The sequence below is a fragment of the Littorina saxatilis genome, linkage group LG14 (genome assembly GCF_037325665.1).
Source record: "Littorina saxatilis isolate snail1 linkage group LG14, US_GU_Lsax_2.0, whole genome shotgun sequence".
Classification (NCBI taxonomy): domain Eukaryota; kingdom Metazoa; phylum Mollusca; class Gastropoda; order Littorinimorpha; family Littorinidae; genus Littorina; species Littorina saxatilis.
In genome coordinates, this window is record NC_090258.1 from 33,175,420 (window position 1) to 33,195,488 (window position 20,069).

At 43.1% G+C, this 20,069-nt stretch overlaps 1 protein-coding gene across 1 annotated transcript in view; it reads left to right on the top strand.

Annotated features, from left to right (window-relative positions):
- Positions 1-20,069, top strand: part of LOC138946585 (cubilin-like) — a 196,216-nt gene that overhangs the window by 38,594 nt on the left and 137,553 nt on the right. Inside the window, exons 13-22 of the mRNA XM_070318030.1 lie at positions 3,242-3,422; positions 5,056-5,187; positions 5,785-5,880; positions 7,996-8,117; positions 11,242-11,428; positions 12,495-12,610; positions 12,899-13,139; positions 13,728-13,912; positions 17,266-17,428; positions 18,343-18,533. Of these exons, the coding sequence (XP_070174131.1) occupies positions 3,242-3,422; positions 5,056-5,187; positions 5,785-5,880; positions 7,996-8,117; positions 11,242-11,428; positions 12,495-12,610; positions 12,899-13,139; positions 13,728-13,912; positions 17,266-17,428; positions 18,343-18,533 (1,614 nt within the window). The remainder of the gene's footprint in view (positions 1-3,241; positions 3,423-5,055; positions 5,188-5,784; positions 5,881-7,995; positions 8,118-11,241; positions 11,429-12,494; positions 12,611-12,898; positions 13,140-13,727; positions 13,913-17,265; positions 17,429-18,342; positions 18,534-20,069) is intronic.

Consider the following 20,069-nt stretch of genomic DNA (forward strand, 5'->3'; position numbering starts at 1 on the left):
GCACGTAGATTTGTTTGTCATTGGCACGTAGATTTGTTTGTCATTGGCACGTAGATTTGTTTGTCATTGGCACGTAGATTTGTTTGTCATTGGCACATAGATTTGTTTGTCATTGGCACGTAGATTTGTTTGTCATTGGCACGTGTTTTAGATACACACCTCGATAGTGATTGGCACGTAGATTTGTTTGTCATTGGCACGTAGATTTGTTTGTCATTGGCACGTAGATTTGTTTGTCATTGGCACGTAGATTTGTTTGTCATTGGCACGTAGATTTGTTTGTCATTGGCACGTAGATTTGTTTGTCATTGGCACGTAGATTTGTTTGTCATTGGCACATAGATTTGTTAACCTCACTAAAAGCAAGGGTATTCACTCTTTCACAACCCATACAAACCCAACAGAGTTATTTCCTGAAATCATCTATTTACAATATTCCAATCTGTGACCAGAATCCTGATGATTTTAATTTTTGTTAAAGATCAAGATTAACTAACCTCCAACCCACTACGCATCTAATTATCTACGGGGTGTTCACAACAGGGAAAATAACACGGGTAAACGCTACTGGCAAATTTACTACTATTATCCTGGCTTACTGAAACTATCAAAAAGAAGGGGGAGCAACTTAACCTGCCCACCCTAAAATTGTTTCCCTTGACAATTGCTCACCTTCAAAGATGGGGGTCATGGTGCCCCGGGCTGTGGTAAAAAAACGGTGTGGCATTCAGAGCTCTTACAGGCATGGGAACTGTCCGCGAAATCGGGGATTTCTGCGAAAGAAAATTACGTTTCAGCGAAATAAAAAATTGTCCGCGGCAAAAAAAAAAGGGTAGATTAAATTATATGTATACTATTGTCTCTCTATCGATTATTTGCTTACACGAGAACTATCAAAATATTGGTCTGAAATGCTAAAATTCGTTTTCGGTCGCCCCAACGGGGCTCTGCCCCTGTACCCCGCCGGGGCCTGGGCGGTCCCTGGACCTCTCCCTATTTTCAGAGTTTTTGACTCACATGCGTAGCAAAAGTGAGTCTATGTACTCACCCGAGTCGTCCGGACGTCCGGACGTCCGTCCGTCCGTCCGTCCGTCCGTCCGGAAAACTTTAACGTTGGATATTTCTTGGACACTATTCAGTCTATCAGTACCAAATTTGGCAAGATGGTGTATGATGACAAGGCCCCAAAAAACATACATAGCATCTTGACCTTGCTTCAAGGTCAAGGTCGCAGGGGCCATAAATGTTGCCTAAAAACAGCTATTTTTCACATTTTTCCCATTTTCTCTGAAGTTTTTGAGATTCAATACCTCACCTATATATGATATATAGGGCAAAGTAAGCCCCATCTTTTGATACCAGTTTGGTTTACCTTGCTTCAAGGTCAAGGTCACAGGAGCTCTTCAAAGTTGGATTGTATACATATTTTGAAGTGACCTTGACCCTGAACTATGGAAGATAACTGTTTCAAACTTAAAAATTATGTGGGGCACATGTTATGCTTTCATCATGAGACACATTTGGTCACATATGATCAAGGTCAAGGTCACTTTGACCCTTATGAAATGTGACCAAAATAAGGTAGTGAACCACTAAAAGTGACCATATCTCATGGTAGAAAGAGCCAATAAGCACCATTGTACTTCCTATGTCTTGAATTAACAGCTTTGTGTTGCATGACCTTGGATGACCTTGACCTTGGGTCAAGGTCACATGTATTTTGGTAGGAAAAATGTGTAAAGCAGTTCTTAGTGTATGATGTCATTGCTAGGTTTAGTTACCCTAAAGGTCGAGGTCAAGCATGTGAGTCGTATGGGCTTTGCCCTTCTTGTTTCTATTTTGGAATTCCTATGCCTGTCTTACCATAAGGTGAACCTGACAGAAAAGAGCTCAGTAATGCAGAAGAAGAAGAAGTGTGGTTGTTGTGTGTGTGGTTGACAGGTGAGATATTGCTTCATCTGTGATGCTGTGTTGATGCACAACAACAATTTCCTGGACCCTTCGTGCAACACAGACTGCTGCAAACCACATTAACTCAGGGATGAAAATTCTCCGTTTTTTCCGACTTTTCCGATTATTTTCAATGGGCCATCCGATTTATTTGTGCGATTCCGTTTTTTGGCTCACGATGGGATTCTTCCGTAAATTTACGGAATTCCGTAAATTTTTAGGCTCCAGGGATCATTCTTGAGATTCGTGCAAATCCGCTGAGAAAATGTTCGGGTATGATGTAGGTATAGACCCAAGTTTTTCGGCCGGTCCGCTGATCGCGACGCTCCATTCCATACTATTCTTGAACGGTTGGTTCCTAAAACGGTCAGACTGTTGCTGGTCGATCCGTATGGGAACGCGCTCTTTGTCTCCTACAGTCACCGTTTCAACGTAGCTATCGGGGATTCAGTATAAGCATACCGTATGAGAATGATTCGGCGCCATATTTACATCGCTTCGAGCCACCTGCCAAAATGATGAGGAAGCTAAAGCGAGACGAAACCGTTCTAGCCCGGGAAATTGACCAGCAGAAGTACAAGAAAAATCTCTGGAGATTCGACTGGCTCGATGAAGTTGTATCATTGAGCTGGAAAGACGAGAAAGGCCAGAAGACACAAGACGTGAAACTGAAAGTTGGCGATGCTTTTGCTAAAATCAACTTGCCGGGAAAAGCTCAGTGCACTTTGTGCAACGATGTTATCAACTACGGCTCCAATGGAAAGACTGCCCTCAAAAGACACTTGAAAAGCAACAAGCACCTGACTATCCTGAAAACCCAGTCGGTTAACCAGTCACTGGGGTCGTTTGGCACCGACAAGGTAAGAACATTGAAACCACACCGTCACACCCCGCCTCTCTCTCTCTCTCTCTCTCTCTCTCTCTCTCTCTCTCTTTCTCCTCCTTATTTTGAGTCTTAGTGTAAAATTAATTTGAGAAACATGGGAAGGAAGAGAAAGGGGGGGTGCTATGATTAAGCTGAAATATGCATTTCAGGGCCATTTTTGTGTGTCTAAAACACTAAAAACCTTCAGCTTCTGGGGGCGAAGCCCCCAGACCCCGACCAGGGGCGTTGCCCCTGGACCCTACTGGGAGCCTTCTGTGGCCCCCAGACCCCCACCTTCTTTTTCCTTAATTATCACTTTTTCTGAATGCCGATTTCAGTTTTTTTTTAACAAGGCAATTTTCATCCCTGTAACTTTGCTGCTTTAGTCTTGTAGCAATTTATCTTTATTCTGTGTGTGGTTGACAGGCACACTATCGCTGCGTCTGCGACCTTGGGTGGACACACAGCAGCAATTCCGCAGACCCGTCGTGCAACACTGACGTTAACGAGTGCACCAGCACCCTCCAGCGTGCGCATTGTTCCGTAGACCCCCCTGTGCGATGTATCAACACGCCCGGCTCTTTCCAGTGTGGTTACTGTCCTCCAGGTATGCAAAGAAGAAATCTTTTTCTTCTTCTTCTTTGTTTTTGGGCTGAAACTCTCACGTTCACTCATAAAATTTGCACGAGTGGGTTTTTACGTGTATGATTGTTTTCACCCCGCATTTCAGGCAGCCATACACCTCTTTCGGGGGAAGCATGCAGCATATTTTTGTGTTTCTATAACCCACCAAACTTATTTGACGTGGATTACATGATCTTTTCCGTGCGCAGTTGGTCTTGTGCTTGCGTGTGTACACACGAAGGGGGTTTAAGGCACTAGCAGGTCTGCACATTAGTTGATCTGGGAGATAGGAAAAATCTCCGCCCTTAACACACCAGGCGGCAGTGGCCGGGATTTGAACTCACGATCTTCCTATTAGGAGGCCGATGTCTTATTCACTAGGCCACTGCGCCCGTCTCAAAGAGGAAATGAGAAACAAACAACTTTGTTAATATCTTGTTGATGTTATGACTCTGTTATGAGTAGTGATGTAGAGTGCATCTGTTGCATAGACCGGCGCATAGCCTAGTGGTCATCTGTTATGAGTAGTGATGTAGAGTGCATCTGTTGGATAGACCGGCGCATAGCCTAGTGGTCATCTGTTAGGAGTATAAGTGATGTAGAGTGCATCTGTTGCATAGACCGGCGCATAGCCTAGTGGTCATCTGTTATGAGTAGTGATGTAGAGTGCATCTGTTGGATAGACCGGCGCATAGCCTAGTGGTCATCTGTTAGGAGTATAAGTGATGTAGAGTGCATCTGTTGCATAGACCGGCGCATAGCCTAGTGGTCATCTGTTATAAGTAGTGATGCAGAGTGCATCTGTTGCATAGACCGGCGCATTGCCTAGTGGTCATCTGTTAGGAGTAGTGATGCAGAGTGCATCTGTTGCATAGACCGGCGCAGAGCCTAGTGGTCAGGTTGTCAGCCCTTCTGTGTGGAAGGGTCAGGGTTCCAATCCCGACCCCGCCAGGTTGGTTAAAGAGGGAGATTTTTCTATCTCCCAGGTCAACTTATGCGCAGACCTGCTAGTCCCTTATCCTCCTTCATATGTACACACAAGGCACAAGACCATGTGTGCACACAAAAGATCCTGTAATCCATGTCAGAATTTGGTTGAAACACGAAAACAGTGTGCATCTCCCAGAATCAAGAGTGTGACTGCCTACTTGGCGTACACATAAAAGCCCACTCATAACTACAAGTGTACGCGGGAGTTGCAGCCCACGAACGCTGAAGAAGAAGAATCTATTTCATGGCTGTCACTCTCAGGCTGACTTATTTGTTACCAGTCAAGAGTTTTCTGCATGAACTGTTACCGTGGAGGAGCGAGTTACATTTTGAACATAATTTTAATTTTATTATTTGTTCTCTTTACATTTTTGTAAGGGGCTGCAGACAGGGGACTTATTCATATTTTGATGTAAATTTCATGCCTGTTTTGCTGCTATGAAGGTTACACTGATCAAAAGTTTCTAATGATTGAAATGTCACTGTAAAGGAGATTGTTAACATTTTCAACATAATTTAAATTGCATGACGTGTTTGTTAAAACTTCTTAAAGAGGCTGCAGACAGGTGAGTTATTCCTATTTTGGTGTCAATTTCACCTCTGTTGCCTGTTATATTATTTTGAAGGTTACACTGGCGATGGCATAAACTGTACGGACGTCAACGAGTGTCTGAGTAACAACGGTGGATGCTCTCTGGCGCCTCGCGTAGACTGCATCAACACCCGCGGGTCTAGCTCTTGTGGGCCCTGTCCTGCAGGTATTGACTGATTGACTGTACGTATGGTTGACTGACTGATCGTTTGGTTGGTTGACTGACTGATTATTTCGTTGATTGAAAGGTTGGTTGACTCACTGGTTGATTGGTTGACTGAATAATTAGTTGGTTGACTTGAGTGATTGATTGGTTGACTGACGGATTAGGTTCACTGGCTGATAGATTGATTGATTGATTGATTTGTTGGTTGACTGACTGGTTGGTTGACTGAATGATCAGGTGACTCACTGCTTGGTTGACTGACTGCTTGGTTGACTGACTGCTTGGTTGACTGGCTGATTGTTTGGCTGACTGCTTTGCTGACTGGTTGTTTAGTTGACTGGTTGGAGGACTGGCTGATTTGGTCAACTTATTTTTATCTGAAAAAGTGAATTTTTCCGGCATGACTTCTCACAATACATCTCAGCAGCAAAATTGAAAAAGTCAGGTAAAACTTTCAAGTGTTAACAGCCTCTTTTTCCTTCACATCTGATTTTCCAGATATATATAATATATATTATTAGTATCACTATCAGGCTTGAGATGATGAGACAAGTTTCCAGATGCCTGCCCACTACATTTATGAACATTGGGTTTCAGGTTACCAAGGCAATGGTCGCATGTGCACGTACGTTGGTTTGTGCCGAACCAACAACGGAGGCTGTCACCCTCTGGCCACCTGCTCTGAAGTGTCAGGTAAGAATCACCAGTTGCTACTTAGGAATGGGTACAGTGAAACCTCTGTTTTGACACCTCCAACTTTCTGAGAAAGTTAGATCATGTAGAGTAGGGAATCTTTAAATACTTTCAAACATGTCCATAATAATAATAATAAAGATAGCTTATATAGCGCCGCTTCACAAATTTAACTATGCTCTTAGCGCTGTACATCGAAATATAACAATTTCAATAATATAAATACAAAGATGATATTATCATAATACACATTTACAAATACCACTCACGTACATACACATGTGTGACCACCTCTCTAAGGCAACCACCTGCCCACAAGGACCACCCTGAAGGATCCTGTATGAGTTTTTCTTTCTATACAATGCATCTTTCCATAGCGACCACCTGTCTCAAACGACCATCGTTAGTCGGTCCCCTTGGGTGGTCATTTTTGACAGGTTCGACGGTAGATGTAAACAGGAAACGAGTCGCGTAAGGCGAAATTACCACATTTAGTCAAGCTGTGGAACTCAGAATGAAACTGAACGCACTGCATTTTTTCACAATGACCGTAGTCTGCCGCTTGTGCATAACAGAGTGAAACTGACGAGCCTGTTCAGCGCGGTAGTGGTTTCGCTGTGCTGCATAGCACGCTTTTCTGTACCTCTCTTCGTTTTAACTTTCTGAGCGTGTTTTTAATCCAAACATATCATATCTATATGTTTTTGGAATCAGGAACCGACAAGGAATAAGATGAAATTGTTTTTAAATCGATTTCGGAAATTTAATTTTGATCATTATTTTTATATTTTTAATTTTCAGAGCTTGTTTTTAATCCAAATATAACATATTTATATGTTTTTGGAATCAGGAAAGGATGTAGAATAAGATGAACGTAAATTTGGATCGTTTTATTTAAAAAAAAAAATTATTACAATTTTCCGATTTTTAATGACCAAACTCATTTATTATTTTTTAAGCCACCAAGCTGAAATGCAATACTGAAGTCCGGCCTTCGTCGAAGATTGCTTTACAAAAATGTCAATCAATTTAATTGAAAAATGAGGGTGTGACAGTGCCGCCTCAACTTTTACAAAAAGCCGGATATGACGTCATCAAAAGTATTTATCGAAAAAAATAAAAAAAACGTCCGGGGATATCATTTCCAGGAACTCTCAGGTCAAATATCATAAAGATCGGTTCAGTAGTATGGTCTGAATCGCTCTACACACACACACGCACAGACAGACACACACACACACACACACACACACACACACACACACACACACACACACACACACACACACACACACACACACACAGACACACACACACACACACACACACACACCACGACCCTCGTCTCGATTCCCCCTCTATGTTAAAACATTTAGTCAAAACTTGACTAAATGTAAAAAAGAGTACTTCCCTCATGTATTTATGAAGACGACAACACTGAACGAACAGACAATACTTCGATTTTGACCCATGGGTCTTCGTCAGGTTCTGTTTTGTTTTGTCATACACTAACCTGAAGAAGTCCCAAGGGGCCTGCCGGCCAGATAGATACAGTGGAACCCCCTTGTAAGACCTCAACAAATCTGATAAAATAAGGTCTTAAAAAAGAGGGTCTTAAAATGGGGGTTAAATTACAGAGGTAATGAACAGAACACCTGGAAAAAGAGGCTCTTAAAATGGGGGAGGGGGTCCACTGTAGTGGAGTTGGTCCAACTCCACGTGCCTGTGCTTCTGGTATGTCAGTCACAGGGGCTTAAAGCACTGTTCTTTATCATGGTTTGATTTGCAGGTGTGTTGGGCTTTGCATGCACCTGTCCCTATCCCTCACTGGTGGATCAGCCACAGGGGCTTTTATCCTACTCTTAACAATGATTTGTTTTTCACGTGTGTTGGGTGTTGCTGGCGCCTGTCCCTATCCCTCACTGGTGGATCAGCCACAGGGGCTTTTATCCTACTCTTAACAATGTTTTGTTTTTCGTGTGTGTTGGGTGTTACTGGCACCTGTCCTGCTGGCTGCTTAAGAAGTGGGGTTTATCTGTGCGGCTGTGCTTCTAGTTCTAGTGGACCAGCCACCGGAGCTTGTATAACCGCTCTCTGGGATGATTACTTTTGCAGGTTTGTCATGCACCTGTCCAGCTGGCTATATAGGCAGTGGATTTGGTCCGAGCGGCTGTGCTCTTGGTGGATCAGCCACAGGCGCTTGTGCCAGCAACCCATGCCGGAATGGTGCCTGTACTGTAAGTTGTTCCTTCTTTCCCTGAGCAGGCATGACATTTTTCTGCCATTTCAAAGGTTTTTAGCTGATTTAAAGGCGCACTCTTTCGAGTGTGAACAGTTCGGCTCATCATATCTGATCTGGCCTGGTTTCTAGCCTACGACCATCCCTCCACTTGGTCACATACCCAAAAAAACCAGCCGTCTGTGCTCTCTGTGCATAGGTTGGTTTTTTTTATGAATACATTTTGTACGAAATTGGGATTTATAAAAAAAAAATCAAATTACCACAGCAAGCAGGCAGGGTGTTGGTTTTTGGTATGCTATCAAGTGGAGGGATGGACTTATCCCATGACCTGCCTCTTTGTCTCTGTTAGCTGAGGAGGTGATTATTCTGAATTATCCATCGCAACCATATGGATTACCCATCACAACCGAGTTTCGATCTCAACTGTCATTGGTCATTGTCTTTGATTTCAGAGTACAATTGAATAATTTATAGAGGTCATCTGCATATTCAGAGTTTATAGATGGACTACTTTTTTCAATATATGACTGAAATACTTTATGGTGTCAAAGTCAATATCACGTATATCAATCAATCAATGAGGCTTATATCGCGCATATTCCGTGGGTACAGTTCTAGGCGCTCTGCAGTGTGAGATGAAATTTTATACGGCCAGTAGATTGCAGCCATTTCGGCGCATATTTACCTTTCGCGGCCTATTATTCCAAGTCACACGGGTATAGGTAGACAATTATTAACTGTGCCTAAGCAATTTTGCCAGGAAAGACCCTTTTGTCAATCGTGGGATCTTTAACGTGCACACCCAATGTAGTGTACACGGGGGGAGGGTTCGGACACCGAAGAGAGTCTGCACACAAAGTTGACTCTGAAATAAATTTCCGCCGAACCTGGGATCGAACTCACGCTGACAGCAGCCAACTGAATACAAATCCAGCGCGCTACCAACTGAGCTATATCCCCGCCCCCCGTATAGGTACAGGCCTACATGTGTCAATATTGAGAAAATAAAGAATACTTCATACGATACGCACATTCTGCATGGATTTAAAGAGCGGAGTCGAGATATTAGAGAGAGAGAGAGAGAGAGAATTGAATTGAATTGAACTTTATTTTACAAGGATTTAGATTTAAGGCTACGCCTTTTCTTACAATCTGTCCTTGGGACGCATAGACACACAATTATATAATTAAAAAAAAATTTAAAAAAAATAAAAAAATAAAAAAAAAATAAAAATTAAAAAGTTAAAAAGTTAACCAACAAAAGGAGGTCGGAAAACGTGATAATAAAGATGACGATGATGATGATGATGACGATAATGATGATGATAATGATGATGATGATGATAAAGATGAGGCATGAAGAGCATACATATGTGGTTATTCATAAAATCAAATGCATACTATGCAAGTAATTATAAATACAAGCTGGTGGCAATCGAACATGTAGCAATAGAGTAACAAAAATATGTTCAGAATATACAATGCACAGCATATTTTTGACGTAATACTAAGTTTGGTAAGTCAAAAGGCGTTAAACTACTCAGACATTAAGTGGTTTTTTACACATTTTTTAAAACTTTTTAATGACTTTAGGTGCTTAAAGGATGATGGAAGTGAATTCCAAACTGAAGTACCCGAAAAAGCAAGACTGGTCTTATACAGGTCAATTCGTGGAATTGGTGGGATCAGGTTGACCGACCCATATCTGTGGGTAGCTTTATTAAATAATGATGTAATGTAAATCAGCACTTTACCGTGATACAATTTATGCATGAAAATGGCTTTGTTTAACTTGAGATGCTTTTCCAGTGGAAGAAAGTTAAGCATTTTTAATTTCATATCTGTTGAGGCATTATCCTTTACGATGAGTTTGGCCGAGCGACGATAGAGAGAGTCTAACTTTTTCAAGTGGACATCACTGCTGCCATCCCAGAGCGTCGAAACATAATTAATGTGAGGCATTACATGAGCATGGTGGAACATTTCCAGAGAGAGAGAGAGAGAGCGCAATCAAAACACCCCAGTCACCTGGTAGTTCGAAAACTCAATCTGAAACTGACATCGATTGTCGAAGGCATGCCTGCGGTGCATAACTCTGGAAAAGTTGTCGTAGCTGGGAACCCGTTCAGATCCATTCCAACGCCAAAAACATTATCAGAAGAGTCACCATGAAGTCAAATCAAACGTTAGGTTTTCTCATTTGGTTATTTGCTTTGGATTTAAGTGTATTGCTTCGATTGATAGCTGAATCTGCTTGCAACCGTGCTGTTCAAGACTGTTCGAACTGTCGTCTGCTAGACGGGCTTGTGTGAATCAGAGTCGAGTAAACTGCGGGGTTCAGCGACAAATGAGGGAGTGGCATCAAAATGAAAAGAAGAAGACGACGAAAAGAAGTTGGAGATACAGTTAAGATATATGGGGAAGAGAAGAGGATGTGAGGTGTTAGATGTTGCCAACCTTAGGTGTTCAAACTCAAGACCGGGACAAAGTAGAAAGCGAGTGTACCGCGACCGACTCTCAGTGCCGACATACAACTTCCAAGCTTTATTGCTTAACGTCTACAACAGGCGAAGTATTGAAGCTTTAGCTCACCTAAACCCGGCGACTGAATATGTAAGTGATCCACGTGTGAAAACCGAAACAGAACAGCGCGATGACAGCCAACATTTCTATCCCCGACTGACAAACAGTAACACTGCATGCGAACTGACTTGTGTCAACGATCAAACCAAAGGCTCGGTAATACTTGAAAATCGACCCTCGGGAAAATATGCAAGATAATCAGAACTCGGAGTGTGTATCCCATGTGAAAGCCAGGCCAGATCTGAGATGGTTATCCAAACCGTTTTCACACAAAAAAGTGTGTCTTTAAGAGCTGCAGAGATAATTGTTGAGAATCCCATGTGTGCCACCTCTCGATAGCGACCGTCCGTCTGTCCACAATGACCTCCCTAAAGAATCTCAAACAAGGTTTATACAAAAAAAATTTAAAAAAAATCCCCCTTCTGATTTGACCACCTGTCCATAACGACTACTTTTGGTTGGTGACTTTGGTGATTGTTATTGACGGGTGCGACTGTATTTTATTTATTCAGTTATTTACGTACATATTTTCACAGGTGTCCGGCAGCTCCTACACCTGTTCCTGTAACCCTGGTTACACTGGCCGCAACTGTGACAGCGACATCAACGAATGCAACAACAACCCCTGTGCCAACGGTGGCACCTGCACCAACACTGCGGGCAGTTTCACCTGCCTGTGCACCTCGGATTTCACTGGCCCTACCTGTCTGGAAGAACAACAAGGTAGGGCTTAAATTCTCTTGAAAAAAATATGGCCACTGAGCCTCCTTGCATTCTGTACACACTAGAAGCTAAAGACAAAGATGTTCAAAAAATTCATGGAAGGGGTCCTGCCACATGATACGTAACCTCTGCAGAGAGCAGGTCAAAATGCATACTGTGGCTATTGTTTTCAAGCTTCCATGGGGTCGCCTTCACGCGGCGGGAGTGTTTCCACAGAGCTACCCCACCCCTTTACTTCTCTTCTTTTGTCTTATTTCTGCCTTACCAGTCCTTTAACCTATATGTCCTTCCAAGAAAACTCTCCCTACTATTCCCTGCAGTTTTCCAATTCTTTTCTTGTTGTCTTATTTCTACCTGACTGGATCCATCACCTTTATTTCACTTACCAAAAGTCTTCTTTTCCACATCCTTATTTCTCTGCCCCCCGCATGTCGTAAGAGGCGACTAACGGATTCTGTTTCTCCTTTTACCCTTGTTGAGTGGTTCTTGTATAGAATATAGTCAATGATTTGTAAAGATTTTAGTCAAGCAGTATGTAAGAAATGTTTAGTCCTTTGTACTGGAAACTTGCATTCTCCCAGTAAGGTCATGTGTTGTACTACGTTGCAAGCCCCTGGAGCAATTTTTTGATTAGTGCTTTTGTGAACAAGAAACACTTAACAAGTGGCTCTATCCCATCTCCCCCCTTTCCCCTATCCCATCTCCCCCCTTTCCCTCGTCGCGATATAACCTTCGTGGTTGAAAACGACGTTAAACACTAAATAAATAAATATATAAATATTGTTTTCAATCTGAAATTCTCTGATAGGGCTAGCGTTAGCACCAATGCCAATTTTTGCGTGGGAACGGCCTCGTAAATCAGGCTTTCAAAGCCAATGCAGATATAGCTCGGCTATGTTTATTATCTAAAGAGCACTGGGTCTTCTTTTCTTTTGAAGGTAACCGTTCTGTTCATTTGAAGATAACCGTTCTGTTCATTTGAAGATAACCGTTCTGTTCATTTGAAGATAACCGTTCTGTTCATTTGAAGATAACCGTTCTGTTCATTGTTTGCCTCTGTCACCAGGGTGTGGAGGGTACCTGCGGGCAGACAGCGGCTCCTTCAGCTACCCACGTACCCAGGGTGCCAACTACACCCACAGCATCAGCTGTGCCTGGCAGATCACCACCTCCTCGGACAAGGTAATTACCCTCTGGGGGTGCCTTTCTCCCCACATACACTATGTGGTAAATGATGGAGAACAAGTCTGTCCAAGTGTTTACCTGGAACGTGAACATCCTTCCCACGGACACGTATCAAAGATGCTGCTTTCTGTACGGAGTGGAAACACTGAGGAATTAATTCCATCATTGACACATGTAGACCTGCACAATTTTATATTTTTTATACATGTATCCCAAAATATTTGCCTTATTTTTGGCATTTTCTTCTTTCTTCAGAATCCCTAACCTCTGCCAATTCATTTTCAGATTCTGATGGTCACCTTCCCAAGGTTTTCTGTGGAGGCCCACCCTCAGTGTAACTTTGACTTTCTGCAAATTCACGACGGGCCGAGCGCATCTTCGCACATGATCGGCAAATACTGCGGCAACCAGGCGCCCAACGGTGGAACCATCAACAGCACCCACAACCAGCTGTATTTCTGGTTCAAATCCGACGCTTCTGTCGCCAGCAGTGGATTTACTGTGTCTTGGACCTCCGCTGATCCAGGTATGTGGGGGGGGGGGGGGGGGGGGGGTGGGGTGCGAGGGAGGGGAAGGATGTGCGTCTGCATGTGTTTATGGGTGTGCTTGTGTGTGTTTGCATGCCTGAAAGCCTGCTTCCACCGGGTTAGTATCTTTCTCATGCATAACATGAATGTTTGCTTGAATGTTTGTCTGTCCGTCTGTCTGTCTGTCTGTCTGTCTGTCTGTCTGTCTGTCTGTCTGTCTGTCTGTCTGTCTGTCTGTCTGTCTGTCTGTCTGTCTCTCTGTCTGTTTCTCTGTCTGTTTCTCTGTCTGTCTCTCTGTCTGTCTGTCTGCCTGTCCGTGTCTCTCTGTCTCTCTGTCTGTCTCTCTGTCTGTCTGTCTGTCTGTCTGTCTCTCTGTCTGTCTGTCTGTCTGTCTGTCTGTCTGTCTGTCTGTCTGTCCGTCTGCCTCTCTGTCTGTCTGTCTGTCTGTCTGTCAGAGAATACGCAACAGGAATTATTCTTGAGAAAACGGGATATTGGCAGCTTTTAACTTTACAGACTTTTTGCCAGTCTTGATTCAAAAAGAGAGAATTCCAAAACCCAGAGTTTCCCGCTTTTGATGTTTTCAGTGTGTGGAGGAACACTCAACAATGGCAGCCACGGCACCATCAACAGTCCTGGTTACCCTGGCAACTACCCGCACAACCGCGACTGTGTGTGGCTGGTGTCCGTTCCCCCCGGCAGCAACATTCTCTTCAGCTTTGCCACGCTGGCCTTGGAGCACCATGCTAACTGCAGCTATGATTACCTTGAGGTCAGTTTCATGGATTAGATGCCAGCCTCCCAAGCGGAAGGTTGCGGGTTCAAATTCCAGCCGTGCTTTGTGATTTTTATTGACCTCGTCCACTGCCTAGTGGATAAGACGCCAGCCTCCCGAACGGAAGGTCGCGGGTTCGAATCCCAGCCATGCTGGGTGGTGATTTTTACCTTAGGAACAAAAACAAGAGGCGAAGCCTTCAAGGCTCACGTAAGAAATAGACAAACAGTAACACAAACTCAATCACTCCGTCACACATACACACCCACACACACAGTAAGCTTAGGTGACACTGTGCAAGAAAGAGAGACACTAGATCTAGATCTGTCTGTGTCTGCATGTAGCCTACTTACAGGGACACGACTGCCAAATAGTCTCGGCCCGCTCAAAATAACAATGACCGAGACCACACACACCACGCGAGAGAGAAAGACTACAGGGAGGCATGCCGTCATGATGCATTAATTGACGTCAAACACTTTTGACCGTGACGTAATCTTATGCGAGCTTTATCCATAGTCTTGGATAACCACTCACACATAGACTCGGAAATGTTAAAGTTTCTACCACAGACATACACACACACGCACACACACACGCACACACACACGCACGCACAAACGCACAGACAGACAAAGTTACGATCGCATAGGCTACACTTCGTGAGCCAACAAGGCTTTTAAGCACAGTGGCTGTTGTAACTTCCCATCGCGATATAACCTTCGTGGTTGAAAACGACGTCAAACACCAAATAAAGAAAGATGTTGTAACTTCATATTTAGTGTTGGAGAAAGAATGTCCGAATCAGTCATACCTGACTCTTCTTTGGGCTGCTATTCTCTTTCTTTTCGTCTGACATCTGCAATTACAGTGGAACCCCCCTTTAAAGACCCTCAGTTTAAGACTCCCTCCTTTTTAAGACCTTGTTTTCTCAGACTTTCTGTTCATTACCTATGGAAAATTACCCCCATTTTAAGACTTCCTCCTTTTTAAGACCTTGTTTTCTCAGACTTTCTGTTCATTACCTATGGAAAATTACCCCCATTTTAAGACTTCCTCCTTTTTAAGACCTTGTTTTCTTTGAATTTCTGTTCATAACCTCAGTAAATTTATCCCCATTTTAATTAAGACTCCCTCCTTTTTGACTCACATGCGAAGCAAAAGTGAGTCTATCACTCTCGTGTACTCACCCGACGGACGTCCGGAAAACTTTAATGTTGGATATTTCTTGGACACTATTCAGTCTATCAGTACCAAATTTGGCAAGATGGTGTATGATGACAAGGCCCCAAAAAACATACATAGCATCTTGACCTTGCTTCAAGGTCAAGGTCGCAGGGGCCATAAATGTTGTCTAAAAACAGCTATTTTTCACATTTTTCCCATTTTCTCTGAAGTTTTTGAGATTGAATACCTCACCTATATATGATATATAGGGCAAAGTAAGCCCCATCTTTTGATACCAGTTTGGTTTACCTTGCGTCAAGGTCACAGGAGCTCTTCAAAGTTGGATTGTATACATTTTTTTTAAGTGACCTTGACCCTGAACTATGGAAGATAACTGTTTCAAACTTAAAAATTATGTGGGGCACATGTTATGCTTTCATCATGAGACACATTTGGTCACATATGATCAAGGTCAAGGTCACTTTGACCCTTATGAAATGTGACCAAAATAAGGTAGTAAACCACTAAAAGTGACCATATCTCATGGTAGAAAGAGCCAATAAGCACCATTGTACTTCCTATGTCTTGATTTAACAGCTTTGTGTTGCATGACCTTGGATGACCTTGACCTTGGGTCACATGTATTTTGGTAGGAAAAATGTGTAAAGCAGTTCTTAGTGTATGATGTCATTGCTAGGTGTAGTTATTTGACCTTGACCCTGAAGGTCAAGGTCATGTAAAGGTCAAGGTCAAGCATGTGAGTCGTATGGGCTTTGCCCTTCTTGTTGCGACCTTGTTTTCTCAGACTTTCTGTTCATAACCTCTGTAAATTTACCCTACATTTTTTAAGACTCCCTCCTTTTTATATTTAGTCAAGTTTTGACTAAATATTTTAACATCGAGGGGGAATCGAAACGAGGGTCGTGGTGTATGTGCGTGCGTGTGTGTGTGTGTGTGTGTGTGTGTGTGTGTGCGTGCGTGTGTGTGTGTGTGTAGAGCGATTCAGACTAAACTACTGGACCGATCTTTATGAAATTTGACATGAGAGTTTCTGGGTATGAAATCCCCGAACGTTTTTTTCATTTTTTTGATAAATGTCTTTGATGACGTCATATCCGGCTTTTCGTGAAAGTTGAGGCGGCACTGTCACGCCCTCATTTTTCAACCAAATTGGTTGAAATTTTGGTCAAGTACTCTTCGACGAAGCCCGGGGTTCGGTATTGCATTTCAGCTTGGTGGCTTAAAAATTAATTAATGACTTTGGTCATTAAAAATCTGAAAATTGTAAAAAAAAATAAAAATTTATAAAACGATCCAAATTTACGTTTATCTTATTCTCCATCATTTGCTGATTCCAAAAACATATAAATATGTTATATTCGGATTAAAAACAAGCTCTGAAAATTAAATATATAAAAATTATTATCAAAATTTTTTTTCGAAATCAATTTAAAAACAATTTCATCTTATTCCTTGTCAGTTCCTGATTCCAAAAACATATAGATATGATATGTTTGGATTAAAAACACGCTCAGAAAGTTAAAACGAAGAGAGGTACAGAAAAGCGTGCTATGCAGCATAGCGTAACCACTACCCCGCTCTTCTTGTCAATTTCACTGCCTATGCCGTGAGCGGTGGACTACGAGTATACGGTCTTGCTGCGTTGCATTGCGTTCAGTTTCATTCTGTGAGTTCGACAGCTACTTGACTAAATATTGTATTTTCGCCTTACGCGACTTGTTAAGACCTGAATTTGTCAGATGTTCTGTTCATAGCCTCTGTAAGTTTACCTCCATTTTAAGACTCCCTCCTTTTTAAGGCCTTGTTTTCTTAGACTTTCTGTTCACCATATCTGTAAATTTACCACCAATTTAAGACTCCCTCCTTTTTAAGACCTTGTTTTCTTAGACTTTCTGTTCACCATATCTGTAAATTTACCCCCAATTTAAGACTCCCTCCTTTTTAAGACCTTGTTTTCTTAGACTTTCTGTTCACCACATCTGTAAATTTACCCCCAATTTAAGACTCCTTCCTTTTTAAGACCTTGTTTTCTCAGACTTTCTGTTCATTAGCTCTGCAAATTTACCCCCAGTTTAAGACTCCTTCCTTTTTAAGACCTGATTTTCTCAGATTTGTGGAGGTCTTAAAATGGAGGTTCCACTGTAGTAAAATTGTGTTTTCAGATTCGTTCTGGACAAGACTCCAGTTCTCCAATACTGGGGCGTTACTGCAGCACCAGTACACCGGCACCGATCACCACCACCGGCCCCTACGCCTACATCTACTTCCACACCGACCTTAGTCTCGCCGACCGCGGATTCCACATCACCTACTCCGCCACATCAGGTACCAGCATTGTGTCTGGCCTGTAGTTTTCTTCTTCTTCTCATTGGCTCCTTCTGTCCTGTAGTTTTCTTCTTCTTCTCATTGGCTCCTTCTGTCCTGTAGTTTTCTTCTTCTTCTCATTGGCTCCTTCTGTCCTGTAGTTTTCTTCTTCTTCTCATTGGCTCCTTCTGTCCTGTAGTTTTCTTCTTCTCATTGGCTCCTTCTGTCCTGTAGTTTTCTTCTTCTTCGCATTGGCTCCTTCTGTCCTGTAGTTTTCTTCTTCTTCTCATTCGCTCCTTCTGTCCTGTAGTTTTCTTCTTCTCATTGGCTCCTTCTGTCCTGTAGTTTTCTTCTTCTTCTCATTGGCTCCTTCTGTCCTGTAGTTTTCTTCTTCTTCTCATTGGCTCCTTCTGTCCTGTAGTTTTCTTCTTCTTCGCATTCGCTCCTTCTGTCCTGTAGTTTTCTTCTTCTTCTCATTGGCTCCTTCTGTCCTGTAGTTTTAAAGGCCAACATTTCCCCCGAAAGCGGCGTATGGCTGCCAGAATGTCGGGGTAAAAAGGGTCATACACGTAAAATCCCACTCGTGCAAAAACATGTGTGAACGTGGAAGTTCCAGCCCAGGAACGAAGAAGAAGAAGGAAGGCCAACATTGATTATTATTTAGTGCATGTGCTGCTGCTTTGCTTGCAGTCCCCGATACCGCGCCCATTTCCCGCCTTGACTAGTGCGTAGCACATCGTCCACACACATCGCTCTTGATTCCCCTTTCTCTCTCTCTGTGATATCCACCATGCTTTTTCAGATTTTTCGTTCAAATCCTCTATAAATTTACCTCCATTTTAAGACTCCGTCATTTTAAAAGACCTGATTTTCTGAGATTTGTTTTTGGTTTGAAAAATGGGGTTGCCACTGTGATAAAAACTAACTGTGTGCAGCTGGGTCTGGATGCGGCGGAGCGCTGACGGGATCGGAGGGGACCTTGACCTCCCCCAACTACCCGAGTGTCTACGACCACAACGCGGAGTGCGTGTGGACCATCACCGTGGACCCCTCGGACAGCGTCCTCCTCTCATTCGTCGCTTTCAACCTGGAGGCTGGCAGCAGCTGTAACTACGACTACCTGGAGGTGAGCCAGCATTTTACTCTATCTACAGCTATCAGTGGTTGGTCATCAACCAGTCCAGCAATCTGGCCTGCGGACACACCCGTGAGAGACAAGCTCTACGGCCTTGTGGAGACCCTTCGACGGACAGCAGCATACAGAGCTGCCAACTGCTACGTTTTAAATTCCTACGCTGCTACACCAAGCTTAAGGTTAATTGCAGTGATGGCGGTAGAATTTTTTTGATGCAAACAGTTCACACAAAAACGGTAGGCTGGTCGTTGGAACCAGTAAGAGTCTAACTCGGAGTACTGGTTTTGTTGTTTTACCAGCAAAAAAAAACCCGGTAGTTCTAAAAATCCACTGATAGGTCATACCGGCAGCCAATTTTGTTCCGGTATTTTCTCATTTCAACAGATTACCGGTCAACGCCAATACTGAATCGAATAATAAAACAAGTCACAAGCATGCAATAGTTCCCTCTTTTTTGTGAGTCCTGGCGCTCATATTTGCTTCCCACTCCGTGTAGCGGTCACACAATGGGTCATAAAACATTGTCTACACTGAATAATGGCACTGGAGATACTCTCTAATGGTCATTTGATGCTTCTGCATTCTCATGAAACTTTATTAATAATGTCTATTCTTGTGCAAGATGGCATAAATGGGCGCGGATGTGTGAATACTTTTGAGAAAATGATACACTTAAAGAGCATTTGCTCGCAAAGTAGAAGAAGAAGGGGCGAGGATGTAGCTCAGTCGGTAGCGCGCTGGATTTGTATCCAGTTGGCCGCTGTCAGCGTGAGTTCGTCCCCACGTTCGGCGAGAGATTTATTTCTCAGAGTCAACTTTGTGTGCAGACTCTCCTCGGTGTCCGAACACCCCCATGTGTACACGCAAGCACAAGACCAAATGCGCACGAAAAAGATCCTGTAATCCATGTCAGAGTTCGGTCGGTTATAGAAACACAAAAATACCCAGCACGCTTCCTCCGAAAACGGCATATGGCTGCCTAAATGGCGGGGTAAAAAACGGTCATACACGTAAAATTCCACTCGTGCATAAAAACACGAGTGTACGTGGGAGTTTCAGTCCACGAACGCAGAAGAAGAAGAAGAAGAAGAAGAAGAAGACAGCATTTGCTACGATGAAAATTCAACAACAAAAAGTCTAAATTGCTACACTTGAGGCTTCACAAGGGTTGGCAGATCTGTAGTTAATAATTGCAGGGTTGGTCATCAACCAGTCCAGCAATCTGGCAGATCTGTAGCTAATAATTGCAGGGTTGGTCATCAACCAGTCCAGCAATCTGGCAGATCTGTAGCTAATAATTGCAGGGTTGGTCATCAACCAGTCCAGCAATCTGGCAGATCTGTAGCTAATAATTGCAGGGTTGGTCATCAACCAGTCCAGCAATCTGGCAGATCTGTAGCTAATAATTGCAGGGTTGGTCATCAACCAGTCCAGCAATCTGGCAGATCTGTAGTTAATAATTGCAGGGTTGGTCATCAACCAGTCCAGCAATCTGGCAGATCTGTAGCTAATAATTGCAGGGTTGGT